This window comes from Pelophylax lessonae, assembly GCF_965119305.1.
Source record: "Pelophylax lessonae genome assembly, chromosome: 8".
NCBI classification, from domain to species: domain Eukaryota; kingdom Metazoa; phylum Chordata; class Amphibia; order Anura; family Ranidae; genus Pelophylax; species Pelophylax lessonae.
The window spans coordinates 104,706,958-104,733,308 of NC_138775.1; the positions used below are offsets into that span (position 1 = coordinate 104,706,958).

General features: G+C 43.7%; 1 protein-coding gene across 2 annotated transcripts in view; it reads left to right on the forward strand.

Annotated features, from left to right (window-relative positions):
• The window catches only part of TOM1 (target of myb1 membrane trafficking protein), a 400,254-nt gene that overhangs the window by 212,116 nt on the left and 161,787 nt on the right, over nt 1-26,351 (forward strand). For both annotated transcript variants that reach the window (XM_082266183.1, XM_082266184.1), the window contains 3 exons: nt 2,609-2,742; nt 3,770-3,818; nt 8,852-8,957. In XM_082266183.1, the coding sequence (XP_082122309.1) occupies nt 2,609-2,742; nt 3,770-3,818; nt 8,852-8,957 (289 nt within the window). The remainder of the gene's footprint in view (nt 1-2,608; nt 2,743-3,769; nt 3,819-8,851; nt 8,958-26,351) is intronic.

Genomic DNA, 26,351 nt, shown 5'->3' on the forward strand with positions numbered 1-26,351 from the left:
GCATACATTCACCAAGTTTTACAAGGTAGATGTACTCGCATCTGTGGATGCTGCATTCGGCCGCAAAGTTTTGCAGGCTGCTTTTGCAGAGGCTCCTGCCTCTCGGGTTGTGTATTCTTTCTGGTTGGTGAGCTCCAGTTTTTCCTGGTTGGCTATGTTTAGCCCTTTTTGGGAATTATGTGCATTGCTGTGTTTTTCCTACCTCTCATGTCGACACTGCTTTGCTTCCAAGGGTCAAAGAAGATATGGAGCTGTGTCCGTCAATGAACGAAAGAGCTGCATTTTTGTCTTACTGTAAAATCTTTGTCTCTGATGTTCATTGACTGACACAGCACCCACCCCTCTGAGTTGGGTTATGTATTCTTCTGACACTGCTTGTTACAAACTGAAGTCTGAACTGAAGTATACCCCTTACTACTGCCCTAGGGGCATAGCCAAGTTTTGTTTCCACCTAGTCCTACTCCTTAGGAGAGCAGTTTAACTCAAGGGTCTAAGAAGATATGGAACGGTGTTCGTCAATGAATATCAGAGAAAAGGATTTTACGGTAAGACAAAATCCAGTTTTCTTCTCACAATATTTGCAAATTGCAGCTTTGCTCGCAGCAGAAATTGCACTGTGAATACTTTAGTCTTACCATTTTAATGGGAGGAGGAAAATTAAAAACAATAGGTGAACATTATGCTGTGATGGTGGAGAACATTAATAGAAATCCTTAAAAGGTAAAAAAATATAAATGAATTTGTCGGACAACTGTACCTTCTTACCTGTCCATTAACCACTTGACCTCTGGAAGTTTTACCCCCTCTTCATGACCAGGCTCTTTTTGTGATACGGCAGTTCGTTACTTTTGCGCAGTTGACAGTTGCACAGTCATGCAATGCTATGCTCAAATAAAAGTTGTCATCCCCCCCCCCCCCCCCAGAAATAGTTTTCTTTTGGTGGTATTTGATCATTTTTTGAGCTATAAACAATAAACAAGACAAATGTATATATTTTTAACTTTCTGCTATAAAACATACATTAAAAGAAATTTAGAAAATCTAATTTCTTCATAACTTCAGGCAAATATGTATTCTGCTACATGTTTTTAGTAAAAGAAAATCCCAAAAAGCGTATATTGATTGGTTTACACAAACGTTAGTGTCTTCAAACTATGGTATACATTTATGTAATTTTTTATTTTTATTTTTTTTATACTAATAATGATGGCGATCAGCGACTTATAGTGGGACCATGTTATTCTAACGGACAATTGGACACTCACACTTTTGACACTTTGCTGCAACCAGTGACACTAATACAGTGATCCGTGCTAAAAATATGCACGGTTACTGTACTAATGACACTAGCTGGGAAGGGGTTAAACAACTAGAGGTGATCAAAGGGTTAACTGTGTGCCTAGCCAGTCTTTTTGTGTACTGTATGTGCTGCTTTCACTAGGGGAAGAGATGGATTTTAGTTCCGGCATTGCAGAGACACAAAATCCATCCATCCCTTTTTCCCCCTGTCAGAGCAAAACTCTGCCTTATTTACATAGGTAGAGCTCTGTTCTGAGTCTGCCCAATGGTTGATAGGTGACGGGTACTCAATGTCTGCCAGCACAGCAGAAGATGCCCGCCGTAGGTGCGAGCGCGCACTCTGCAGGCAGAAGTGCAGGATCACGTATATAAACGTGATTTGGCGCAGAGCTGGCGCTTTGTAGCAGTAAAACTGCTATAGGGAAGTCAGCAAGTGGTTAAGGCCTGAGAGGACAAAGTAATATCAACTGTATCCCAACAATAACCCATCCGTAGGAGGTACAAGATGGAGATCACAAGCAAACTAAACTGGAGCCTTTCCCCTGCAGTGCCCTTGGTGGCAGAAATGCGTATTGTTTGAGAACTGCCTTGAGAAGTACAGTGTTACTTGAATTGTATTCCAGGATTTGCTTGTCTTCAGCTAAGAGAACTTGCAATAATTTAAGCATTTACATACATTTTTAGAGATCTTTCATGTCTTCATGTTATATATTTTGAATACCATGTCACAGATACATTGTTCATCATTGTAAATTAACATATTCCACATTATTATTATTTTTTTTTTTTGTCCAGACCTTCCAGCCTCTAGTTGCGGCAACATGACTGTTCTGCTAAGCAGTGGGGAACACCTAATAGGCAACCAGGGGGTGCTATGGAGGGTTGCTTGACAGTGAATTTTAGGAAAATAAATTTTGGTGTATAGAAACTTTTTTTTCTTTTTTTTTTTTTTGATTAAACGTGGTTTTGCTAGGGGTGGGGGTTTTTCTCCCTTCCCCCAGAGGATATCTTCATCCATTTGATTTAGTGTATTCAAATGATCCATCTAGTGTGATGTAAAAAAAAAAAATTATATTTTTTTGTTTGCGCTTTGTGATGATGTCATCAGAAGTGAGTTGATTGTATTAACTCCCAGCATGAGACCATTGTATAAATGTTGTGTGATATTCGGACAGTCTCTCTTTAACATTTAATATGTTCTGTCACTGTTTTCAGGTTAAATGCCGTGCTGTGTTGTGCAGCTGTTTTTCTGCATCATATTCTGCCCTATAATTTTCACTGTTCTGACTGCTGCTTATTTTGTTCTTAGGAATTAAACCGTACGTGCCGATCCATGCAGCAAAGAATCCTGGAGCTTATACCTCAAGTGACCAGTGAACAGCTGATAGAAGAACTTCTTATTGTAAATGACAACCTCAACAATGTTTTTTTGCGCCATGAGAGGTAATTACATCACTGTAGTCCACAGTTGAGATGTTCCTGTGTAACTTACCATTGTACGTTTTTCCCAATAACCTGGCATTTCATAGCACCATGTACTCTATTATATATGGAAGCTCGATCAGAAAACAAAATAAACTGTGATTTAATGTAGGAATTAAATTATGAATATATGCCAAAAGTATTTTTCCTTACATTGATTGGGCATTGATGTAGCAGCAAAATAGCAACAGACTGAGGTCACCAATATCCTTCAGTTAAATCTCCCTTGCCATCACATAGATGTACAGCATAGATTGGTTGGTTCATAATACCCAATTAACTATATTTTTTATAACTTTTTGGGGTTCTGTATAATATCATTAGCAATCCTTAAAAATCTTTTTTGTTCTGCTAAGCAGAAAATATTTCTGTTCAACCAATTTTTTTTTTGTATATGTAAGTTTTAATGTTTTAAGGCACTGTTATATTAGGCTGTGTTTGTGCTATACATCATGCACCGTTGCCAATGATTGCAGTTGAAAATTATGGCTGTAGTGTGTATTTTAAATAAAATATTTGTATTTTAAAATACATCCTCAAACTACAGTACTACTTTTCTGAGATTAAATTGTTCAGCAGAAAATGCAGGTGCAGATTTGGACTTGCCTTTGCTAACTAAATTGATTAACTTTTTGTATTCACATGAATAGCTTTAGCATTTGTTTGTACAACATGTACACTTCCCTATTCCTAAAGTTTCTTATTGTCAGCGCTCTTCTAAGTCACAGGGTCGTTCAACCTTCATAGAGGAGGCATAGAAAGGGTAAAGAGGCTAGAAAGTCAAGAAATAACTCATTGTAGTGCTGTATGAGACATTAAGCATATGTATAATGGGCCATTCATTTTAATATTTATTTTTTCCTCTGGTGTTTAAGACACTTGAGGAAGATTAAATGCTTTATTTCATAGGAGAAAAGAAGGGTATTAAAATAGCTACTCTTGTGTGTCTGGGTTGAATTCCTTTATTTAGATATGATTTTATTTTCAGGTTTGAGAGGATGTCTTCCGGACAGGCTGGAAGAGCTCCAGAAGCACAGGTAATAAAACAATTATGGGAATGACGACAACTGATTCTAGAATCTGTTCTGATTTATGAATTAGTCAACTGAAAATGCACCTTGAGAAAAATTTATTTTTCCCATTGGAGGATTTCACTTGTTGATGTGTGGGTATAGCTCCAACCTATAGAAGGCTTAACAACTATGCAAATGAAATGAGGCACAACTCTAGTGGCTATACCCCAGAATACGAAACCAGTTTAGTTTCCTAGGCTGAGAAGGTAGTTCTCTCCCCAGCAGTGCTGTATTGAGTCTTAAGCTGGCAGTACACCGATTTGAAATATTTGCCAGTTCTACAGGAACTGGCTGAATTTCAGTCAGCGTGTGGTAACAGCCCCTAGCACACCTGTTGAAGGGACATATTGGAAATTCTCGATCAATCAGCAGCTGCAGCCAATCAGCTACAGCCATTGATTTGCATTCTGAAAGCTGTGAGTGTTGCTGACACAATACAATGTTCTGGAAGGGGTGATTTCTCCATCCAGCTTTCTTGTGAGGATGGAGGAATCTGATCATTTTTTTCATTGAGGCCAGTAAAATAACTAGATGTGTATAACCAGCTTAAGTCACAAAAGATTCTTCTGTCAAGCAGCTGCTGTGTCATACCGGACCACTGTATCCTGGATACTCACTTCAGCAGCCAACTGTTGCAGGACTTCCCAGATCACCAAATTCAATATGGTCACTGTTACCACCCTGAATCTGTCTGTCTTGACTTCAGTCTCCACAACAGCCATAGCATGCTCCTCCTGCTTGGGTGCTGTCATACCAGACTAACTGATCTGGAACTTCGTGCTGAGTGGCTTCCCTGCTGCATTCTGAATACATCAATTGCTCGGATCAGGGCCTGGAAGCTAGTGGAGATCACTGTGGTAATTTTCCTATATATGACGCTGCTGCAGCTACCAAATTCTTCTGTAGTGTTTGTGCTAAAAAAGCATTATGTGCACTCCAACCTGTGTTAAACACCAATTATAAGTTCCTATACAAAATTATAATACAATAATACCATACAGCTGCAATATTCATCAAGCAAAGTATGAAAATAGTTCTTTGTGTTCAAAAAAAAAAATTATAAAAAATTGGATTATGAGGGGCACACTGATGTGGCACAGATAAGGCACAAATGAGCACTGATGAGGCACAGGTGGGCATGGATGAGGCAGAGATGGGCATGGATGAGGCAGGGGTGGTGCTGATCGAGGTGTACAGCGTGCAAAGAGAAAGCTAAACCGGGCATGCAGCGGTTTGATGACAAATGATTTCTCCGTCATTGGATGGCGTAACCACGTGGTAAAGGGCCGCTCTCATTGGTCCTTTACCACAATCTGCGGGAAGCACGATTCTGGGAGGACGTCCCTGTACATCGCCCTCCCAGAATAAGCAGACCGCGCTGTAGCCGTCACTGGGCTATGCCCTGGTCGGCAAGTAGTTAATCTCCATAGTCTTAGCTATCTGATAGTTCCCGTGAAGTGGAGCTTTGCATTACCTATGTTCCGCAGTATTTAGCCGAAGTCGATCACCATGCCAGTCCCTGTGAAAATTAGGCATTGCCCCCCCAAAATTTGTGTGGCTACTGGAGGTCCTCTAGTATAAGTTTGCCAAGTATGGCGCCCTGAACCCCCATGGGTTTTGGCCCTACATTTATATAAGCTTGATCTGCTAAGGTAATCTATGGCAGGGTCATAGTCTGGAAATTTGAGGGGCTACAGCTTGGACCCCAAATGAGTCTGGGGCACCCATATTTGGAACAGAGGTAGGGGAGGTCTTCCTTTACCACCGCAAGCATTTTGAGGTTGGTAGCCCAAGATTTTCTGTTCAACTTTTTCTAGGGCCCCTTGAGAGTATGTGGCTTTTGGGCCGTATGGCACAGCAGGGAGTGCTGGATACTGCATTAATCCCCGGACTTGAGCTATTAAACGGTACCTGCAGAGCGGGGCTCCGCAGTTCCTGTGTCCTGCGGTGGTCAGCCAAATTCCACTCCCATGCAGGTCCCCATAAAAAGCTGCCTTCAAGACCTATTATTACCTAAAACTGGTGCATGCAGTGCACTAGAGCTTGGTAAACGTGTAAGAGGACTGGGTGGCAGCCTTACAGACTTGAACAACAGAGAATGGATGCTGAATGGCACTGGAAGCCCAGACACTGCTGATAAAATGGTCCTTGACTGCGAAAGGGCAAACTTTGCCTTTGATATCATTTGCTTAAGAAACTAGCAAAATAATTGACCTAGAAATAGTGGATGTAAAAGTAGGCTGACACTTGTCTAAACCCTCAGGCAGAAAAAACAGTCATAGACTGCTATAACAAAGCTATAGCTGTCAGCTAAACACAAACAGCTTGAACATAGAGACAGTGAAGCACTGCCTCTGTAGGATGCCTACGGTTAGAACAAAAAAATGGCAATACCATGTCACCCATTCAGGGAGAACAAAGAAACCACCTTGCAAGGAAGAGAACCGAGGCCTCAACACCACCGTATCCTGGCGGGATACCAGAAAAGGTTCCTTCCATAAAAGTGCAGCCAACTATGAGACCCTGCAAGCCAAGTTGATGGAAACCAAAAATAAATAACTTTGCACTTAAGGAGCCTCTCAGAAAGGTTCAGATCGGTGAAGACCACAAATAGACAAGACCAAGTTACAATTCCACAGGGACTGGAAAGGGTGGGGGGTGAGGAATTGAAATCAGAATGTGCTCCCAACCATACTATTAGGGATTAAGCTAAGGCAAAAAAGGCTTTCCATGTACGATGGTAAACTTTCCTGGAGGTTGATTTTCTTGCCTTGAGGAAAGTAGGGATTAAAGACTCAGAAATCCCCATATCCCTCTGGACTTGAGCTTTAACAGTCATGCCATCAAAGTCAGCCACTTTAAAGCAGGGTGGAAGATTGAACCCTGCAATAGCAAATCTGAACTATCTGCAAGAGCTCATGATTTATTCTCCAAGAGATTTACATCGCTTACTGCATTATTTTTAGACAAGTAGGTGCAATCAGTATCACCAGAATTCCCTACAACGTTATTCTGTGCAACGGGCAAGGAAAAAGCTGCAATAGAGGGAAGGCACAGATCAGGGGATCCCAAGGAGTCACCAGGCCATTTGCCTGAAGGTGGCAGCCAAACCTAAGTAGTCATAAATATGAAGTCCCTTGTGTCCTGTGGTGTACTGTACTCCAAGAAAAAGATTTTACAGGTAAACAAAAAAAATCTTAATTTCTTGTTTGGACAGCAATAACATTTAAAGGTTTTAAAATTTTCCTATTCTATAAAAAACAAAAATGTAAAAGTTTTGACAGAATTTTGGAATTAAATGTTTAAGCATACATGGACACCGCTGCATAAGAACTGTACATTCAGGTGTAATTTTCTTTTAGTTGTTGGGCGCAGTGAACAACCCAATGCCAGCAACCTGTCAAAATCAATGAAAAGCTGAAATATGCAGCAGTTGTATGCAGATATAGGTACATCCATTATCCAAATGGTACATCTGTTTTTTCCTTTCTTGAAATGTGACTACATAAAAGCCAACATTAGTTATGGACTGGAAAGAGCTCAGCCCATTTCATCCAGTGATGTCAGCATTATATGAAGGTGGCGATGGACCTTTTGCTGTTTGACTGAAATAGGAGGGAACTACCTACAGTTCACATCGACCTTATTAAAAATGCCAGATTGCCAGCCTGTGGCTAATTTCAGTCAAACCATGCTCCTTTTGGCATAGTCTGGATTAACAGTCATAGATGTTACAAAGTTACATAATCAGGTTGAAAAAAGACACAAGTCCCTTTGGTTCAACCAAAAAAAAACAGTATTGAAAACCCAACCATACAATCCCATATACACAATCCTATACCCGCAGTTGATCCAGAGGAAGGTGAAAAAAAAACCCCAGCAAAGCATGATCCAATTTGCTACAGCAGGGGAAAAAAATTCATATATTGCTGCAAAATAAATGTTTGTGTTTTGTTGTTAAGAGACAATAAACCCCCACAGAGGAAGCATGGAATTTATAAGTAGCTTGTGCTGAGCAGTGTTAATTTTGGCAGCAAATTTCAATTTAGTTTTAGTCTTAGTCTTAGGACTAAAATGGCATTTTAGTTTTAGTCCCATTTTAGTCTTCTGCAAGTGTTTTAGTTTTAGTCGTATTTAGTCGACTAAAACTCCAGTACATTTTAGTCGACTGAAACGTCCTACATTTTAGTCCACTAAAACTCATTTTAGTCATCTATAATCAAATGGGTGTAGTTCAATTGTAATTTGTAATGCATTATTTATGCATTTCTCTACAATTTCCAAACTCATTATATACTACTGCTGGTCCTGGAGTGAAAAATCTAATGTTATTATTTATGGTATTAAGCTTTGAGCATGCACCAGTGTTAATTTTGGCAGCAAATTTCGATTTAATTTTAGTTGTAGTCTTTTGACTAAAATGCCATTTTAGTTTTAGTCGTATTTTAGTCATCTGAATTGTTTTAGTCGTATTTTAGTCGACTAAAATTGTGTTAATTTAGTCAACGAAAATGTTTTAGTCGGTTTTAGTCGACGAAATTAACACTGGTGCTGAGCCCATTCTATGACTGTGTAGTGAAAATGATCACTATTGGAAACACTTGCCCATGACTAATTGAGCTTTGCAGCTACATGTAAACATGGTGTTTACGTGACATCCTTCTGTGCTGATGTGTAGAATCCCAAGCAGTGGATTCATTTCTCATGGTTTTTGATGACAATCTGTTGCCCTGCCTTCTTCTTGTATTCCTTTTTTTACCTAGATTTGTAATGTCTCTTACTATAAAATGTTCAAAAATTACAGATCTTGTAATTGTCCTGTGTAGCTGATTCACATCTATATAAAAGCTTCTTAACCAGTGTTGGCCTTTTAACCAGAGGAATGTTCAGCTAAAAATCAAATACTATTGAAGCCGCTAGAGCGATATTGATGAGTTTGTTAATGCTAATGGAAATTTTGAAACAAACCTCTGCAATTTTGTTTTCTTTTTTAAAAGGTGCCTAGTAGCAGAGATGCCTCGCCTTCTCTCATTGACCTTGAGACATCTCCACCTGCTGCCCAAGCACCTGATGTCACACTCTCTTCCCAGCTAGCTGGCCTCAGTAAGTACCCCTCTGTTCTTGCAGGAAGTTGCCTGTTCACTGATGTATGTGCCCAGACTTTGAACGTTGAAGTACATTGAATTACTTACATATTCTTAACAAACCCTAAAAGAACTTTTAAACAAGCCCTCTTGGGCAGCAGTTGTGGGCATGCTTTTCAGGTTGTAGACACTGTGTTCCCTATTTTTTCACCTGTGAAGCATGTACTGTTTTAGAGGACAACCGGTATTAGCCAACACTCTCACAGTGGAGTTAATTTGCTAAAGGCAAATAGGCTGTTCACGTTTTAAGGAAAGTTACACTTTGCATTGGAATTTTCCCCAGAGCGTATTCAATGTGGTGAAGTTTCACTTTGCTGGCACTTGATTGGAGGATGGAAGTCAGCAAAGTTTTACCTAATTTACTGAGTTCTGTGGCAAATTCCCTTGCAAAGTACAACTTCCCTTTTAAATGCACAGCCTATAAGCCTTTAGTAAATCAACCCTAGAGTATTTAAACCCAAAAATAAAAAAAATATATATATTTCAGCTTAGCAGTACTTGAATGTGGTGGCTGTCGTAGTTATTCCTTGTTCCATGTCTTTTTTTTTTTTTTTCACCTGGTGATCCTGCCAGTAGCACAATTTCTGTCCAACTGTGATGACATTTATTCTCCAAGTATACTGTATCTATAGAGGAAGATTGTTGTCACCTCAGGATAGAAAATATGTTTGGACTACAGAACATTTCACTTAAGATTTTCCATAATGAAGGGTATGTTTTGCAGTTTACAAAGCGAACTGTGCATTGCTGGTAACACTGATAACTGCAGGAGCAGAGCAAACCGAAAGCTCCAAGCTAACTGGATTGCTGGCAGGATTAACTGCCATTTTTTCACTTTTTTAAAAGATCTATTAAAATTGCTTTAATTTTATATATTTACCACGCCAAAAGGGAAAGTTTGTTCGGACCTAAACGTTTAAGTTTTTGTTAAAACTCGTTACAGTACAAATCGTGTGAAAAAATCTTAGATGGTGGGCAAAGTATGAGACAGAGTAGGTCATATCAGCATTTAACCAGAGTATGCGGAGCATATGAAGACCACATTCAACAGTGTACACAAAGTCACAAAACAACGTATTTGAGGAACCTCTTGTATTTAACAGAAAAAACGTTACAATTGTTCAGTATCTCAAATCAGATCCAGAAATTTTAAGCATGAGATATTGACCAGTGAGCATATATGATAGGAAAAATAATGAGATTAGCAATAAGTATAGCATATTGGGATATAAAGAAATTGTAAGATATGCATACACATAATCTAGAAGGCACACAAAGATTTGAAGTGATAGTGAGACAGCGCTCAAATTATTAATATATAGTGCTAAATGCTTCAAAAAATCAAATGTGAATCAATTAAATCACTCCAGGTAGGAAAATAAAAATAAAATTACATTAACATGCCTAAATCCATAATCTAATAGAACCAGTGGGTTGCCCCTAAAGTTCTCAAATTATAAGGTGACTGTGCTTATGACAACAAATACAATGCATATATAGTCCTTATAACTTTACAAAGTGCTAGTGCAGAAAGTGCAAAGGCAGTCCTGGGTGATTATTTGAAAGTGTATGGTGCTCAGTGGAGATAAATGTCCACATGCAAGATGAGGGAGGGGAATCCGTCACCTAGAGTTCAGCCCACTTACCAGATGACCCCTTGGGGTCTACCGTGGGTAAATGGTCCCTTTTTAAATGATTCCCAATGTTCCTTGGGGTGTCTCTGTAGGAACCGTTAACTCCCGCTGGAATGGGGATATATGTCCGGGAGTCTGTTCCACTAGCTGGGGGAGGCCTGAAAAGGATTCTGCTAAAATATCCCATTGGTGATATGGTGGTCTCAATGAGCTGCAAAAGAAGTAGGGAAACTCATGGTGTAGTATGTATAAGTGGTAGTTTAATAAAATAATGTAGTCACTTAAATCTCAATACGATAAGAACAGCTAAATCGTGGAACAATGCTGGAGCCGGTTTGCGTTTTTCTTCTTGCGTTTTTCTTTGCCCGTATCCCGTACACACAGCCAGACCTGAAGCGCGGCTCTGGGTTCACCCCATTCCAGCGGGAGGAAACGGATACTTAGTTTCTGTCCCAAGTAGGTTTAGGGTCCCCGCCACCCCCCCCATAAAGATTTAACCCCCTGATCCCCCCTACACCCGTGTCACAACACACACTGTATACAGTATATAGCATTTTCTATATACCCGTATAAGTTTGACTTGTGACCTGCCATTCCTTTTATACTTAGGATACCCGTCACCCCCTCCCAATAAAGATTTAACCCCCGATCACATCCAGTTAACCCCTTCCCCCTGTCACATTGCACACACGTAATATAGTGTTTTACTGTATTTTGTATTAGTGTGATTGTGACTTGAGTTAGCGTTAGCGAGTTAGTTTCTGTACCAAAGGAGGTTTCGGGTCCGCGCCACCCCCCCATAAAGATTTAACCCCCTGATCCCCCCCTGATCACCCCCAGTTAACCCCGTTATTGTCCTGTCACAGTGTCACTTTTATAGTGTACAGTTTTTTTTTTTTTCTGATCACTATTATTAGTGACACAGGTGACATTAGCTAGTGTTAGTGTCAGTCTAAAATAGCGCAGATCCCCGGCGCATAGTTAGAAATAACCCCTTGATTACCACACACACACACACACACACACTTCCATTACTAGTATAGTGTTTGAACAGATCAATATCTGATCTGATCAGAACTATACTAGCACCCCCATAGTTTAGGGTTCCCAAAACGCGGTGTTTGCACGATCAGCACTGATTCCTGCCAGCACCTGAGTTTAACCCCTCTGCTCAGCCCACCCAGGCAAGTGTAGTAATCAATAGATTACTGTCACTTACAAAAAAACACAACACACAAAACCGCTGTGTTAGCAGAGTCAGGCCTGATCCCTGCTAGCATTAGCAGTTTTTTTTGTTAGTGCTTGAAATAGTCCTTGACAACCAGGTGCTTTTATTACCTAGTAGTCACACTACTGTACCGGTAAATTTAGTCACCAAAATGTCCAAACGTTGGTACAGTAGTGCAGAGGCTTGACCATGTCAGATGAGAGCGGAGGGGAAGCCTCATTGGCAGAATCGGGGTCAGTATACGAAACCTGATGACAGCAGCGGCTCCCTGACAGATAGCTCCGACGACGGATGGGTCCCTGTTAGACCCAGGCGTACCCGACCCCATTCTGGAGTTGTTGAGATGCAGGAATCACAGGGTGGTTGTATGGAGCAGAGTGTCGGTACTACGGCCGCTCATCCTTCTGGTGGCCTGGCAAGCACCAGCGGCCTAGTACACCCTGGGCCTAGTACAACCAGCACTGCAGTAACACTTGGTGACGTGGCGAGTCCCTTAAGTGCAGTTGAAGCTGGTGCAGTGGCTAGCACGAGTAGTGGCCCGCAGCCACCGCGTATTCGAAGACAGGCCCGTAGAGCCCATAGTGCCCTCCCTGATGCGCTGGCATATCCCAATTGGCAACCCACTGATTCTACAGCGCCAGTACTTCCCCCTTTCACTGCCCAACCTGGAATCCACATGGAGACAGCTGGTTTTACGCCCCTGAACTTTTTTGTGCTGTTCTTCACGGAAGATCTTTACGGATCTATTGTGGATCAATCAAATTTATACGCACAACAATTTATCGCCGCCAACCCAAATTTGCCCCTTGCCAGACCATTCGGCTGGAAACCTAGAACGGTTCCCGATTTTAAAATCTTTCTGGGCCTTTCCCTGAATATGAGCATAACCAGAGTGAATTGCGGCTATATTGATCCACTAGCCCACTTCACCATATGCGCATGTACTCTGCCTCCATGTCCAGGGCGAGATACGAGCAAATTCTGTGATTTTTGCATTTCAGCGACAATTAAATCTGTCGTCCTTGGGGAGACCCTGCATATGATCGGCTCTACAAAATTCGGCCCCTCATAGACCACTTCAATCAGCGGTTTGCAGCCTTGTTTACCCCCGAAAAAGTTGTCTGCTTTGAGGAGTCCCTGATTAAATTTACTGGCCGCCTTGCTATGAAACAGTACCTCCCCAGCAAGCGTGCCAAGTACGGGGTCAAGCTGTATAAACTGTGTGACAGGGCCACAGGCTATACAGTTAGTTTCCGGGTCTATGAGGTAAAATATAGCACTGTGGAGCCCCCCAACTGCCCAGACTACATAGGGAGCAGCGGCAAGATAGTTTGGGACTTGGTGTCACCCTTATCCGGAAAGGGGTACCATTTGTACGTGGACAACTTCTACACAAGCGTGCCACTATTTTGTCATCTTTCTGAATTACAAATTGGCGCATGTGGCACCGTGCGACCTAATCGACAAATTGCTTGCAGTGAAGTGGAGGGATACACGGGATGTTTTCGTTCTGTCCTCCATTCACCCAGACATGACGATCCAAATTCCTATGGCAACTGGCGTTATGGAGAAACCCCTCTGTGTCCACGAATATAACCTTAATAGGGGAGGGGTGGACCTTAACGACCAGATTTTGGCGCCATATTTAGTTGCCCGTAAAGCCAGACACTGGTACAAAAAAGTATCTGCTTATATATTGCAATTGGCTATGCTGACCGCCTTTGTCCTATACAGGGCGTCAGGACGAACTGGATCCTTCCGGGAATTCCAGGAAGCGATCATTCTTGCCTACCTGTAGCCAGGAGGTATGCCTGCCCAACTTCCCCTTCCAGATGCAGTGAGCCGGCTGCATGAGAGACATTTTCCACATGTCCTCCCGAGTACCCCTACCCCAAGACGACCCCAAAGAAGATGTAGTGTCTGTAGCAGGCGTGGATTTAGGCGTGACACCCGCTATTATTGTCCCAGATGTCCTGACCAACCTGGTCTCTGCATCAGGGAATGTTTCGAGCCCTACCATACACTAGTGGAGTTTTAGTGTAGGGTACAGCACGACACAGTGTAGTTCACACAAACACAGGGTCTCGAAAGATGTTTGATGGCTATCGACATTTTGAGAGACCCAAGCTGGAAAATCGCAGTACACAGAAAAAACAGAAAAAAAAATTAAGTCCAAAAACAGTTGTCGTGTCAGTCATTTTATATGTTCTTCCACTCTTCCTACTGTACTTTTACTGTACTTTGTTTGTTTTTCATTCTTTTGTTAACCTGTTTCTCTTGCAGGTACTCGGCTGCCACATTGATTTTATATATTCTGACACAAACAGTGTTTGCGAACAGCATGTATGGATACCTTTGCTGGCAGCAGCTGTGGTGATAGGCTGATTTCAGCACTGCAGTTAAAATACCTTTTAGGTATACGTGGAATATTGTCATGTATACCCATCATTAAATTCAGTGTGTGATTGTTTGGGCGGTTAATCATGAGTATTACTACGCATTATTCCTGTGCTGATTTCTGATAGGTTCTCTTTTTTTTCGTTCAGCCCACAGGCTGCATGAAAAAAAAAAAAAACTGCACTATATGCCAAACAAGGACCAGCAATGTACTGGTACGTTGCTGGACTTTGAGTGGTTATACCAGGATGATGCCTGCAGATTTAGGAATCCCCCCCCCTTCTCCCCTTTACAACCCCCCCCCCCCCCGCCTTCCGTGATTTTTCTCGGGCTCTCCTGTCCCACCGGTTATCCCGACAGTGCAGCCGGTGGTTCAATTATCTAACCATAGAGCTAATTGGAGATGAAAATGGCTCCAATCATCTCTATGGCCTAAGATACCGGAAGCTACGAGCATTTCATGACTTCTGTTTCGCCAGAAATAAACAGCGCCATTGGGAAAGTATTTTACCACACCAATTTTGGTGTGGTCAGATGCGTTAAGGTCAGAGGAGAGATCAAGAGTCTAAAAGACCCCAATTTAAAAAAAAAAAAAGAGTACCTATCACTACAGATTGCTATCATAGGGGATATTTAAATTCACTGTGATAACAATAAAAATGATTAAAAAAAAAAAGAAAGGAAAGGTGTCAAAATAACATAAAAAAGCAAAATAAAAAAAAATAAATAAAAAATCAAGCCCCCCCTGTCCCGCTGTGCTTGCGCGCAATGGCGCACGCAGGCCTTGGTCTAGTGTCCTATGTAAACCGCAATTGCAGCATGCATGTGAGGTATCGCCGCGAACACCAGGTCGAGTGCAGTAATTCTTGCAGTAGACCTCCTCTAAGTCTAAAGTGGTAACCTGTAAAGACTTTTAAAGGCTTTTAAAAATGTACGTAGTTTGTTGCCTCTGCACAGGCGTGCGCAATTTTTAAAGCATGTCATGTTTGGTATCTATGTACTCGGCATAAGATCATCTTTTAAATTTTACCAAACAATTTAGAATTATATAGTGTATTTGTGCAATAAATAAAAAAATAAATTATTTTTTTCGCAGAAATTGCGTTTAGAAAATCTGTATGTAAATACCGTGTGACAAAAAAAATGTTCAACATCCACCATTTTGTTCTATAGGGCCTCTGCTTTAAAGAAATATATAATGTTTGGGGGTTCAAAGAAATTTTCTAGTAAAAAAAAAAAAATATTTTTTCATGTAAACAAAAAGTCACAGAAAAGGCTTGGTTTTTAAGTGGTTAGAAGAGTGGGTGATGTGTGGCTAAGATTGAGCATAAAATGCCGGGACAGTTAAAACACCCCCCAAATGACCCCTTTTTGAAATGTAGACACCCAAAGCTATTTGCTGAGAGGCATATTGAGTCCATGGAGTATTTCATATTTTGCCCTAACTTTCGGAAAGATGACAATTTGTTTTTTTTTTTTTTTGTTTTTTTTTACAGAAAGTTGTCACTAAATGATATATTGCTCACGCATGCCATGGGTATATGTAAAATGATACCCCAAAATACATTCTGTTGCTTCTCCTGAGTACAGGGATACCACATGTGTGAGACTTTTTGGGAGCCTAGCTGTGTACGGGACCCCGAAAACCAATCCCCATCTTCAAGTTTTCTAATGGCGTAAATTGCTTATTTTATCTTCACTACCTGTCACAGTTTCAGAGGCTCTGAAATTTCAAGATAGCACAAACCCCCCCCCAAATGACCCCATTTTATAAAGTAGACACTCTAAGCTATTTGCTGAGAGGCATGGTGAGTCCATGGAATAGTTTATTGAATGGGTGTGTATACTGCGCTAACGTTATATTAATTAAACCAAGAAAAGTGCACGTGCAAACGTGTGATTAATCTTCAGTAATATTATATAAATATTATATAAATATTATATAAACGAAATTAGTAAACAATGAACTCCAATTGTGATATATCATCCACTAAAGTGCATGTGCAAACTTATGGAAAAACTGCTTGCAATAAGTATAATACGAGTAGTGCAGAATTATGACGATAAATATACATGAAAATGATATAGAAAAATTACATAAAAAATTAATCAAATAAACATCATTGGATAGTCCGTGAATAATTCTTTAAAGTGCAAAAAACGTGCTCAAACACAGTCTCTAGTGTGCTGGATGGGATCGTACGTGACGGTGGTTCTTACAGGTTCTACCACTCTGTGCCGGATAGGGTAAGGTATCACACTTACCGGACGGTGTGGATTCCAATGGCGTACGCCAAATGGAATCTAAAGCGCTTTAAGCTGCTGCTCCTGTATACAAAGGTGGACGTTCTCCTTATGGATGAGGGGTGGACACTCAGCATGGAAGAAAAAGAGATATGCTTCTCATAGTGCAAAAAGGTTTTCCTTTAATTGAACTTGCATAAAAACTCACATCAATCTTCACAAACAATGTCCATGTAAAAACACCATAAAAAAGTCCCCCGATCAAAAGCTGCAGCTGATGCTAAAAACTCCCAGATGATAAACACTCCAAATAAAACGTAGGTGACACAGCAAAAAAAAACACAAATAGCCCCAAATGTGATAGGGTCAATGTGCAAAATAGATCGCTGTTGAGCCCCTATGCTGCCTTGCGGCTGGGTAACCATAGGACGCTGGCTTTCTCCGCTCTCCTCGCCGAACCCGGAAGTGTGAGTCTCGGCGTGCGGTCCAGCTCCTGGCTCAAAGCTAGGCAACGTGCGTGCCAACTTGACGCGTTTCGTCAGAGTGTGACGTCTTCGGAAGTGGCACGTACGTTGCGTTTCAGCTTGGTTATATGCACGAACATGGACTCATTTCCGCTCTTTTACACCTGCTTGTTTATCCTTTTAATTAGCCAAACCGAACCGGAAGCAATTCACTAAGTTCATAGCCTGTGTTACACCGGTAGTCTCTTTGCAAAGTATATTGAAACAATATATTAAATATCGGTGAGAGCTCCAATTAATTGTTGTTCAATGAATTCATATCATTATGTGGTGAGATAAAGTATCTATTGAGAACCTTGGAGATTGGGGGGGAGGTGACACCCCCCTAAATTACACATGCACTTTAATATGGTTTGGACGGGGTCACCTATATAAGTTTTGGGTATTTTTTAATCATACTTTTTAATCATACTCTTTATTTAATTGTCCAAATCTAGTAAGGGGTTAATAAATGCAAAGTATTCAATATACTTTGCAAAGAGACTACCGGTGTAACACAGGCTATGAACTTAGTCAATTGCTTCCGGTTCGGTTTGGCTAATTAAAAGGATAAACAAGCAGGTGTAAAAGAGCGGAAATGAGTCCATATTCGTGCATATAACCAAGCTGAAACGCAACGTACGTGCCACTTCCGAAGACGTCACACTCTGACGAAACGCGTCAAGTTGGCACGCACGTTGCCTCGCTTTGAGCCAGGAGCTGGACCGCACGCCGAGACTCACACTTCCGGGTTCGGCGAGGAGAGCGGAGAAAGCCAGCGTCCTATGGTTACCCAGCCGCAAGGCAGCATAGGGGCTCAACAGCGATCTATTTTGCACATTGACCCTATCACATTTGGGGCTATTTGTGTTGTTTTTTTTGCTGTGTCACCTACGTTTTATTTGGAGTGTTTTTTATCATCTGGGAGTTTTTAGCATCAGCTGCAGCTTTTGATCGGGGGACTTTTTTTATGGTGTTTTTACATGGACATTGTTTGTGAAGATTGATGTGAGTTTTTAGCAAAGTTCAATTAAAGGAAAACCTTTTTGCACTATGAGAAGCATATCTCTTTTTCTTCCATGCTGAGTGTCCACCCCTCATCCATAAGGAGAACGTCCACCTTTGTATACAGGAGCAGCAGCTTAAAGCGCTTTAGATTCCATTTGGCGTACGCCATTGGAATCCACACCGTCCGGTAAGTGTGATACCTTACCCTATCTGGCACAGAGTGGTAGAACCTGTAAGAACCACCGTCACGCACGATCCCATCCAGCACACTAGAGACTGTGTTTGAGCACGTTTTTTGCACTTTAAAGAATTATTCACGGACTATCCAATGATGTTTATTTAATTAATTTTTTATGTAATTTTTCTATATAATTTTCATGTATATTTATCGTCATAATTCTGCACTACTCGTATTATACTTATTGCAAGCAGTTTTTCCATAAGTTTGCACATGCACTTTAGTGGATGATATATCACAATTGGAGTTCATTGTTTACTAATTTCGTTTATATAATATTTATATAATATTTATATAATATTACTGAAGATTAATCACACGTTTGCACGTGCACTTTTCTTGGTTTAATTAATATAACGTTAGCGCAGTATACACACCCATTCAATTTACTTTGAGATCACTATCCCTTCAGTTAGTGTCTTTGAATACTTGCAGCTTTCCCACATTTGATTATTTCACCTAGGCGCGAGTATAACCACCACACAATTTTCTACATGGAATAGTTTATATTTTGCCACAAGTTTCGGGAAAATTCTTCTTTTTTTTTTTTTTTTGTTTTTTTGAGTACAGGGATACCCTATGTGTGAGAATTTTTGGCAGTCTAGCCGCGTACAGGACCCGGAAATCCAATCTGCACCTTCTGGCTTTCTAAGGGCGTAAATTGTTGATCTCACTCCTTAAAATGAAGAAAAAACAGGAAAATGCATTTTTTTCCCTTTTTTTTCAATTTCCAAAACTTTGTGACAAAAAGTAAGATCTGCAAAACACTCAACATGCCTCTCTGCAAATAGCTTAGGGTGTCTACTTTTTGAAAAGGGGTCATTTGGGGGGGGGGGGGGTTTGTGCTGTCTAGGCATTTCATGGCCTCCGAAACTGTGATAGGTAGTCAGGAGTGAAATCAACAATTTACGCCCTTGGAAAGCCTGAAAGTGGGGATTGGTTTTCGGCGTCCTGTACTCAGCTAGACTGCAAAAAAGTCTCACACATGGGGTATCCCTGTACTCAGAATGTATTTTGGGGTGTCATTTCATATATACCCATGGCATATGTGAGCAATATATAATTTAGTGACAACTTTGTGTAAAAAAAAAAATATATATATATATATATATATTTCCCAGGAACTTGTGGCAAAATGTAAAATATTCTATGGACTCACCATGCCTCTCAGCAAATAGCTTGGGTTGTCTACTTTCCGAAATGGGGTCATTTGGGGGGGTTTGTGCTTTCTTGGAATTTTAGGGCCTCCGAAACTGTGACAGGTAGTGCAGAGGTGAAATGCACAATTTACGCCATTAGAAAACCTGAGTGTTGATTGGATTTCGCTGTCCTGTACACAGCTAGGCTCCCAAAAAGTCTCACATGTGGTATCCCTATACTCGGGGGAAGCAGTAGAATGTATTTTGGGGTGTCATTCCACATATACCCATGGCATGTGAGCAATTTATCATTTAGTGACAATTTTGTGTTTAAAAAAAAAAAATGTAATCTTTCTTACGTCCCCTGACAGTTGCCGCCCACTCATACAGTCTTCACCAATGGGTTCCTCTCCGCAGGAGTAGCTAGGCATAAGACTTGTTAAAAGCAAAAGCATTAACATAGACACACCCATGGGGGTTGTCCCACTGGTCAATACCGCCCTGCAGTAAGCCATCCCAACTCAGTTTGTCTTCTGCCTAGTTCAGGAGTTGTCAGGCTTCCCTGTGCTGGGGCTATAGTCTCAGCCTTCTTCTTTCTTTTGTGATTTTATTTTCAGTAATGTCATTTTTTTTCTTTACTGTACTAGCTGTTTATTTTGTCATCTTTAGTTAGTCGGATCTTCGGACGAAGATGGATTTTGCGGAGCTGGGAATCGGACTGGTCGCCCTGGTTCTCTGGGGAAGAGGGTCAGATGGAGCCCCAGCCCGCCATCGAGCGTTCAGCCATGTGTTTGCCCTGGCATTACGAACGACCCATCCCTGTCAGCAGGGATGCAGCCTGTGAAGTGGCTACCTCACCGGACACATGCACGGTTTGTCCGTGCTCTGTGGTGTCCTGCGTTTTTTGGCTGGCTGCATCCCCTGCCATCTGAGGGCAGCGGTTTTCCGTTTGATTTCACGCCATCCGGTACAGGTAAGTACACCCTGTGTGGGGCCTCTGTCTGGGGCTGGCAGTACTGTGTGGCTGTGGTATCCCCTCATGTCTGTGCGTTTTTGGGGCTCCCTGATGCGATCCCTGCGGGGGTTTTTTATTTCACTGCTGCGCTGTGTGTGCTTGGGGGCCCCTCTCCTGTGTCACTTGGTGTGCTTTGGAGGTACAGACTGTGTGTGGAGGATGCCAAGCCCATAGGAAGCCGAGGGACAGATACATTTACACTTTGACTTCGTCTATACAAGACCACTACTATTTGTACTACATATGACCCTCTGGGGTCTCATTTTTCCTGTACATCACAGGTTGCCATATGAACATATCCCCCTTCATGGGAGTAGTCCATACTGAGCCAATTTTCTTACCGGTCATCGTGGTGCCCTGCTGGTCCCTCTGGGCGGATACTATTACTTCTTTCATGCTCTCACGGACTTCGTAGCCCTTGAACGGGCCTGTGGGAATTTGGGCATTCCTCCTGATGGTAGCAATACCATTTTTAGCTGACAGACCATCCAATCCGTAGGGCTAGACGCTAAGGATATACTAGGTATTGTATCTGGAGCTTTGGGTGACCCCTGAAGAAGGGCTTTCTTGCCCGAAACGCGTAGGATCGTTTTCCGGTTCCATGATCACCTTGTACACCTCAGCGCCCCTATTTGGTTCGGTATTTGGTCTGTCATATGCATGCATTTTTAATGCCCTGTTATGTTATTGATTTATGTACTGTTTCCTGTTTGGTTCTTAGTTTGTATTCAATAAAGATATTTTTATACAAAACGCAGTGGTCAGTGGCATTCACAGTCCCATACATAGGGGAATCTTTTCTTGTATACAGACTGTGTGTGTGGCGACCGCTGCGGGGTTAAAAACCGCCATTTTAGGTGTGGGCGACATGTCTGGCTTCACTATGGGCGTTTGTGCAGCATTCTATGTAGTGGATTTGGCGCCTTCCGGGGCCATCTTGTGTGTGGCAACAGATCGTTTGGTGCACATGTCGGCGGCCATCTTGCTGAAGCCTCCCATTACATCCTATTGGCAGCCATTTTTCCTTAGCCTGCAGCTATAGTGCAGTCTCTGGCGACCTCACTTCTTTTCCTCTGGAGCAGCGTCTGATGTGGTAACACTCTGTTGGGCTCTGTGTTACTGTCCTTTGCATTTCCCTCTGTAAAATCCTTTCTGGCTCAGTTTTGTCCCTGCGTGTGGTCTGTGTGACAGTCGGTATAGCGGAGTTGTGCGGGGTCCGCGGCGCACTTAAAGGGCCAGTACCTTGCAAACAAGTTTTTTTCTCTGCAATGGAATCTCAGGACAGCAAATTCCCTCCAGCCCTGGTAGGGGACTCCAGTTTATCTGACTCCCCTGCTCTGACTAATTTGGCTGCTGTAGTGACAACTTTGGTGTCCAATATGGAGGTGCTGATGTCTGAACGTGCTGCTAGGAAAAGGCCTAGGATTTCTTTTTCTTCTGATTCAGAAGGTGATGTGGCTGCTGTCGGTGGCGTGCCCCGTTCGGGGTCTCACTCTTCTCAGGACCCGCAAGAGTCTGAGGGGGAGGTGGAGGGGGTAGCTGATTCTCCCCCTGGGTCGCCCGAAGAACGCGCGGCTATGGATGCGCTGATTCTTTCAGTAAAAAACACTACATTTGGAGGATGAGCCCAGTCCACCGGGCATTGTGTCCTCTTTTGGTACACATAGGACCCGCAAGTCGGCGCAGGGTTTTCCCTGTCCCGCTGAGTTTCATCACACTGTGAATGAACAATGGTGCAGTTTAAAGCGCACCTTCATGGTGCCGAAAAGGTTTCAACTACTTTACCCCTTTGCGGCTTCTACTGATTCGCGCTGGTGTGGCCCTTCTGGTGGATCACACTGTGGCCGTATTGAACAAGGCTACCCTGGTTCCCACTGAGGATTCCCCGGTGTTTAGGGATCCCACGGATAGAAGGCTGGAATCACTTGCATGCCATTCTTACGTGGTGGCAGGTTCCATGCTGAAACCTATTTTCGCCTCTGTCATGGTGGCTCAGGCGGTGGCGGATTGGACCAAGGCGCTTAGGCGTAGGCTTGTGACTGATTCTGCCTCCCCAACTACTGTGGAGATGGTGGACCAGATTTATCAAGGGGTCATGTATTTGTGCGATGCGGCCTTGAATGAGGCCCCTCTGGCTGCGCACCTGTCCAGTGTCACGGTGCTTTGCCGTCGACTGATCTGGTTGAAGAGCTGGTCGGCTGACCAGACGTCCCGGAAAACGGTGGATGATTTTCCTTATACGGGGTCTCGCCTTTTTGGTGAGGCCCTGGATACTTTGGTTAAGGGAGTCACTGGGGGCAAGAGCACTCTGCTGCCCCATAATCCAAAAAACAAGTCTTTCTGCGGTAAGCAGGGTCTCGCCTTTAAACCTAATCAGGGGTTCTTTTCGTGCCTTCAAGGCACAGAACAAGGGTAAACCTTTTAAGGGCCAAGGTGGCCAGCGAAAGCCCTGGGCGGGCAAACAGAAATCCGGCCACACCGGTGCGGCGGCTCAGTCCGCCTCTGCCTGAAGGGATGCCCTCACATGTTTCAGGGGTGGTGGGACGTTTGCACGGTTTCCTCCAACCTTGGCTGCTCCGAATTCCGGACAGGTGGGTTCAGGAAATCATTTGATCGGGGTACAAGATTGAATTCCTTTACCGGCCGGGCGGACAGATTCTTTCCCTTAAATCTTCATTTGACCCCAGAGCGTTTGCGAGACCTGCATCGGGCAGGGCAGGATCTCCTTGCCCAGGGGTTGATCGTCCCGGTGCCTCATCGGGACAGATTTCGGGGTTTCTACTCAAATCTGTTCACTGTGCCCAAAAAGGAGGGCAAGGTGCGTCCTATTCTGGACTTGAAAACTCTGAACCGCTTTGTGCGTGTTCGCAAGTTTCGGATGGAGTCTCGGTGGTGGCCTCCCTGAGCCCGGTAGAATTCCTGGCCTCTATCGATCTAAAGGATGAGTATCTGCACATCCCCATTTTCGAGGGCCATCAGAGGTACCTCCGATTCCCTATCGCGGAGGAACACTATCAGTTTGTGGCGTTACCTCTTGGTCTCGCTTCGGCTCCAAGGGTTTTTACCAAAGTGTTGGCGCCTGTTCTGAGCCTGTTACGGGCACAAGGCATTTCGGTTCTGGGATATCTGGACGATCTCCTGTTAAGATCGAGTGCCAGCCAGAGTCTGTTGCGCGATCTGTCAACCACGGTACAGACGCTTTAGGAGTTCGGTTGGACCATCAACGTTCAGAAGTCGACCTTGTCTCCTTAGGTTCGTCTCCCATATTTGGGAATGGTTCTGGACTCTGCTCAAGCAATGGTGTTTCTGCCGGAGGACAAGCTCCGGACCCTGCAGAATGAGATCAGGTCCCTTGGGGACAACGGATCCTTGTCACTCAGGACCTGTATGTGGTCCCTGGGGTTGATGGTGTCGGCCTTCGAGGCGATACCATTTGCACCGTTTCACACGCGGTCTCTCCAAGTGGAGATTCTGACCAGATGGGACAGACGGCCCCAGTCCTTGGACTTGAATGTCTCTGAGTTGCCAAACCAGAAGGAATCTCCTGTGGTGGCTTCAGTCTCCGACTGTGTCGGAAGGAAAATCTTTCCTGCCGTTACTATGGACGGTGATTACCACAGATGCCAGCCTGTAGGGCTGGGGTGGCGTCCTGGGCAATCTGTCTGCCCAGGGCACTTGGTCGGAGGAGGAGTCCTCCCTTCCGATCAACATTTTGGAATTGAGAGCGATCAGGCTATGCCTGCTCCAGTGGTTGGATCGTCTTCAGGGTCGCCCTGTATGGGTGCAGACGGACAATGCAACCGCTATGGCTTACATCAATCACCAAGGGGGAACCAGGAGTGCCCGGGTGGCCCAGGAAGTGACCAGTATTCTGTCTTGGGCTGAGACTCATGTCCTGGCTATATCGGCAGTTCACATTCCGGGTGTGGAGAATTGGCAGGCCGATTACCTGAGCCGCCAGACCCTGGACCAGGGGGAATGGTCCCTGCACCCAGAGGTTTTTCACATGCTGTGTGCGAAATAGGGATCCCCGGATGTGGATCTGTTAGCATCTTGGCTAAACAACAAAGTGGAAAGGTTCGTGGAAAGAACGTGCGATCCTCTGGCGGACACCTCGGATGCGCTGGTGGCGCCTTGGCATCAGTATCGTCTGATGTATGCCTTTCCTCCGATTCAGTTGTTGTCCAGGTTCCTTCGCAGGTTAGCGTCGGAACCAACGGTGATTCTGGTGGCGCCGGACTGGCCACGCCGGTCCTGGTACGCGGACATCGTTCACCTAGCCGTAGAGCCTCCTTGGCGGCTCCCAATGCGGGAAGATCTTCTGTCTCAGGGACTGATCTTCCGTCCTGCTTTACAGTCGCTGGCTTTAACGGCATGGCTGTTGAAAGCCAGGTCCTGAGAGACAGGGGTCTATCCTCAGAGGTCGTTCCTACTTTAATCAAAGCTAGAAAAGCCTCGTCTGGTAAGATTTATTACCGTACTTGGAAAGCTTATTTTGCCTGGTGTGAGTCCAGGGGCTTGTCGCCTCGTTCTTACTCGGTGGCGACAGTGTTGGCCTTCCTCCAGTCTGGCGTGGAACAGCGACTTGCGCTGGCCACGATTAAGGGCCAGGTGTTGGCACTGGCTGTCCTTTTTCAACGCCCTGTGGCGTCTCATTCTTTAATTCGCACCTTCATTCAAGGTGTGCGTCACTTGACTCCTCCCCGGAGGGCGCCTTTACCTCCATGGGACTTGAACTTGGTTCTGTCTGTGCTACAGCGTCCTCCCTTTGAAAACATCAGGGAGATATCGTTGCCTTTGCTGTCTAAAAAGGTTGCTTTTCTCGTGGCGATCACTGCGGCTCGCAGAGTGTCGGAGTTGGCGGCGTTGTCTTGCTGCTCTCCTTCCCTAGTGGTTCACAAGGATAAGGTGGTCTTGCGACCTGATCCGTCCTTTCTTCCTAAGGTGGTTTCGGATTTTCACCTTAATGAGGACATTGTTTTGCCTTCGCTCTGTGCAAAGCCTAAGCATCCTAAGGAGGTTGCTTTGCACTCCTTGGATGTTGTCAGGCCGATTAGGGTTTACCTGTCGTCCACTGAATCCTTTCGTAAGTCGGATTCCCTTTTTGTCCTTCCTGAGGGACCTCGGAAGGGTAAGGCTGCGTCTGCGGTGACCATTGCCAAATGGATCAGACAGACAATTGTTCAGGCCTATGCTTTGAAGGAACAGGTTCCGCCCTTCCCTGTCAAGGCGCACTCTAACAGGTCGGTGAGAACGTCTTGGGCCTTCCGACATCAGGCTTCGGTGGCCCAGGTGTGCAAGGCTGCGACTTGGTCATCAGTGCACACCTTCTCAAAATTTTACAAAATTGTTGTTCTGGCATCAGCTTATGCCTCCTTTGGCCGCAAAGTTCTCTGTGCGGCAATGCCATAAGGGACCTTGGTTTTTTTGTGGGTCCCTGGCTGTTGGGGTTGTTTATCCCCTCTGGTTATTTGCTTTCCTGGGTTGTTGCTCCTGTTGAACCTTTTTTGTTGCCCAGAAGGTTCTCTTACCCTTCGTGTAAGGTTCCTTTCTCTGATGTGGGTACTGCGTTGCCTTTTCTACGGTTGCGTCTCCCACCCCTCATGTCTACACTGCTTTGGGACATCCCATTGGTGAAGACTATGAGTGGGCGGCGACTGTTGGAGGACGTTAGAGAAAACTGAATTTTTGTAAAATCTTACCGTAAAATTCCTTTCTCTGAGTCCTCCGACAGTCGCCGCCCCGCCCCTCTTTTGGGGTTCTTGTACACTTCACTGCTTGCTACCAAACTGAGTTGGGATGGCTTACTGCAGGGGGGTATTGACCAGTGGGACAGCCCCCATGGGTGTGTCTATGTTAATGCTTTTGCTTTTAACAAGTCTTATGTCTAGCTACTCCTGTGGAGAGGAAGTCAATACCCATTGGTAGAGACTGTATGAGTGAGCGG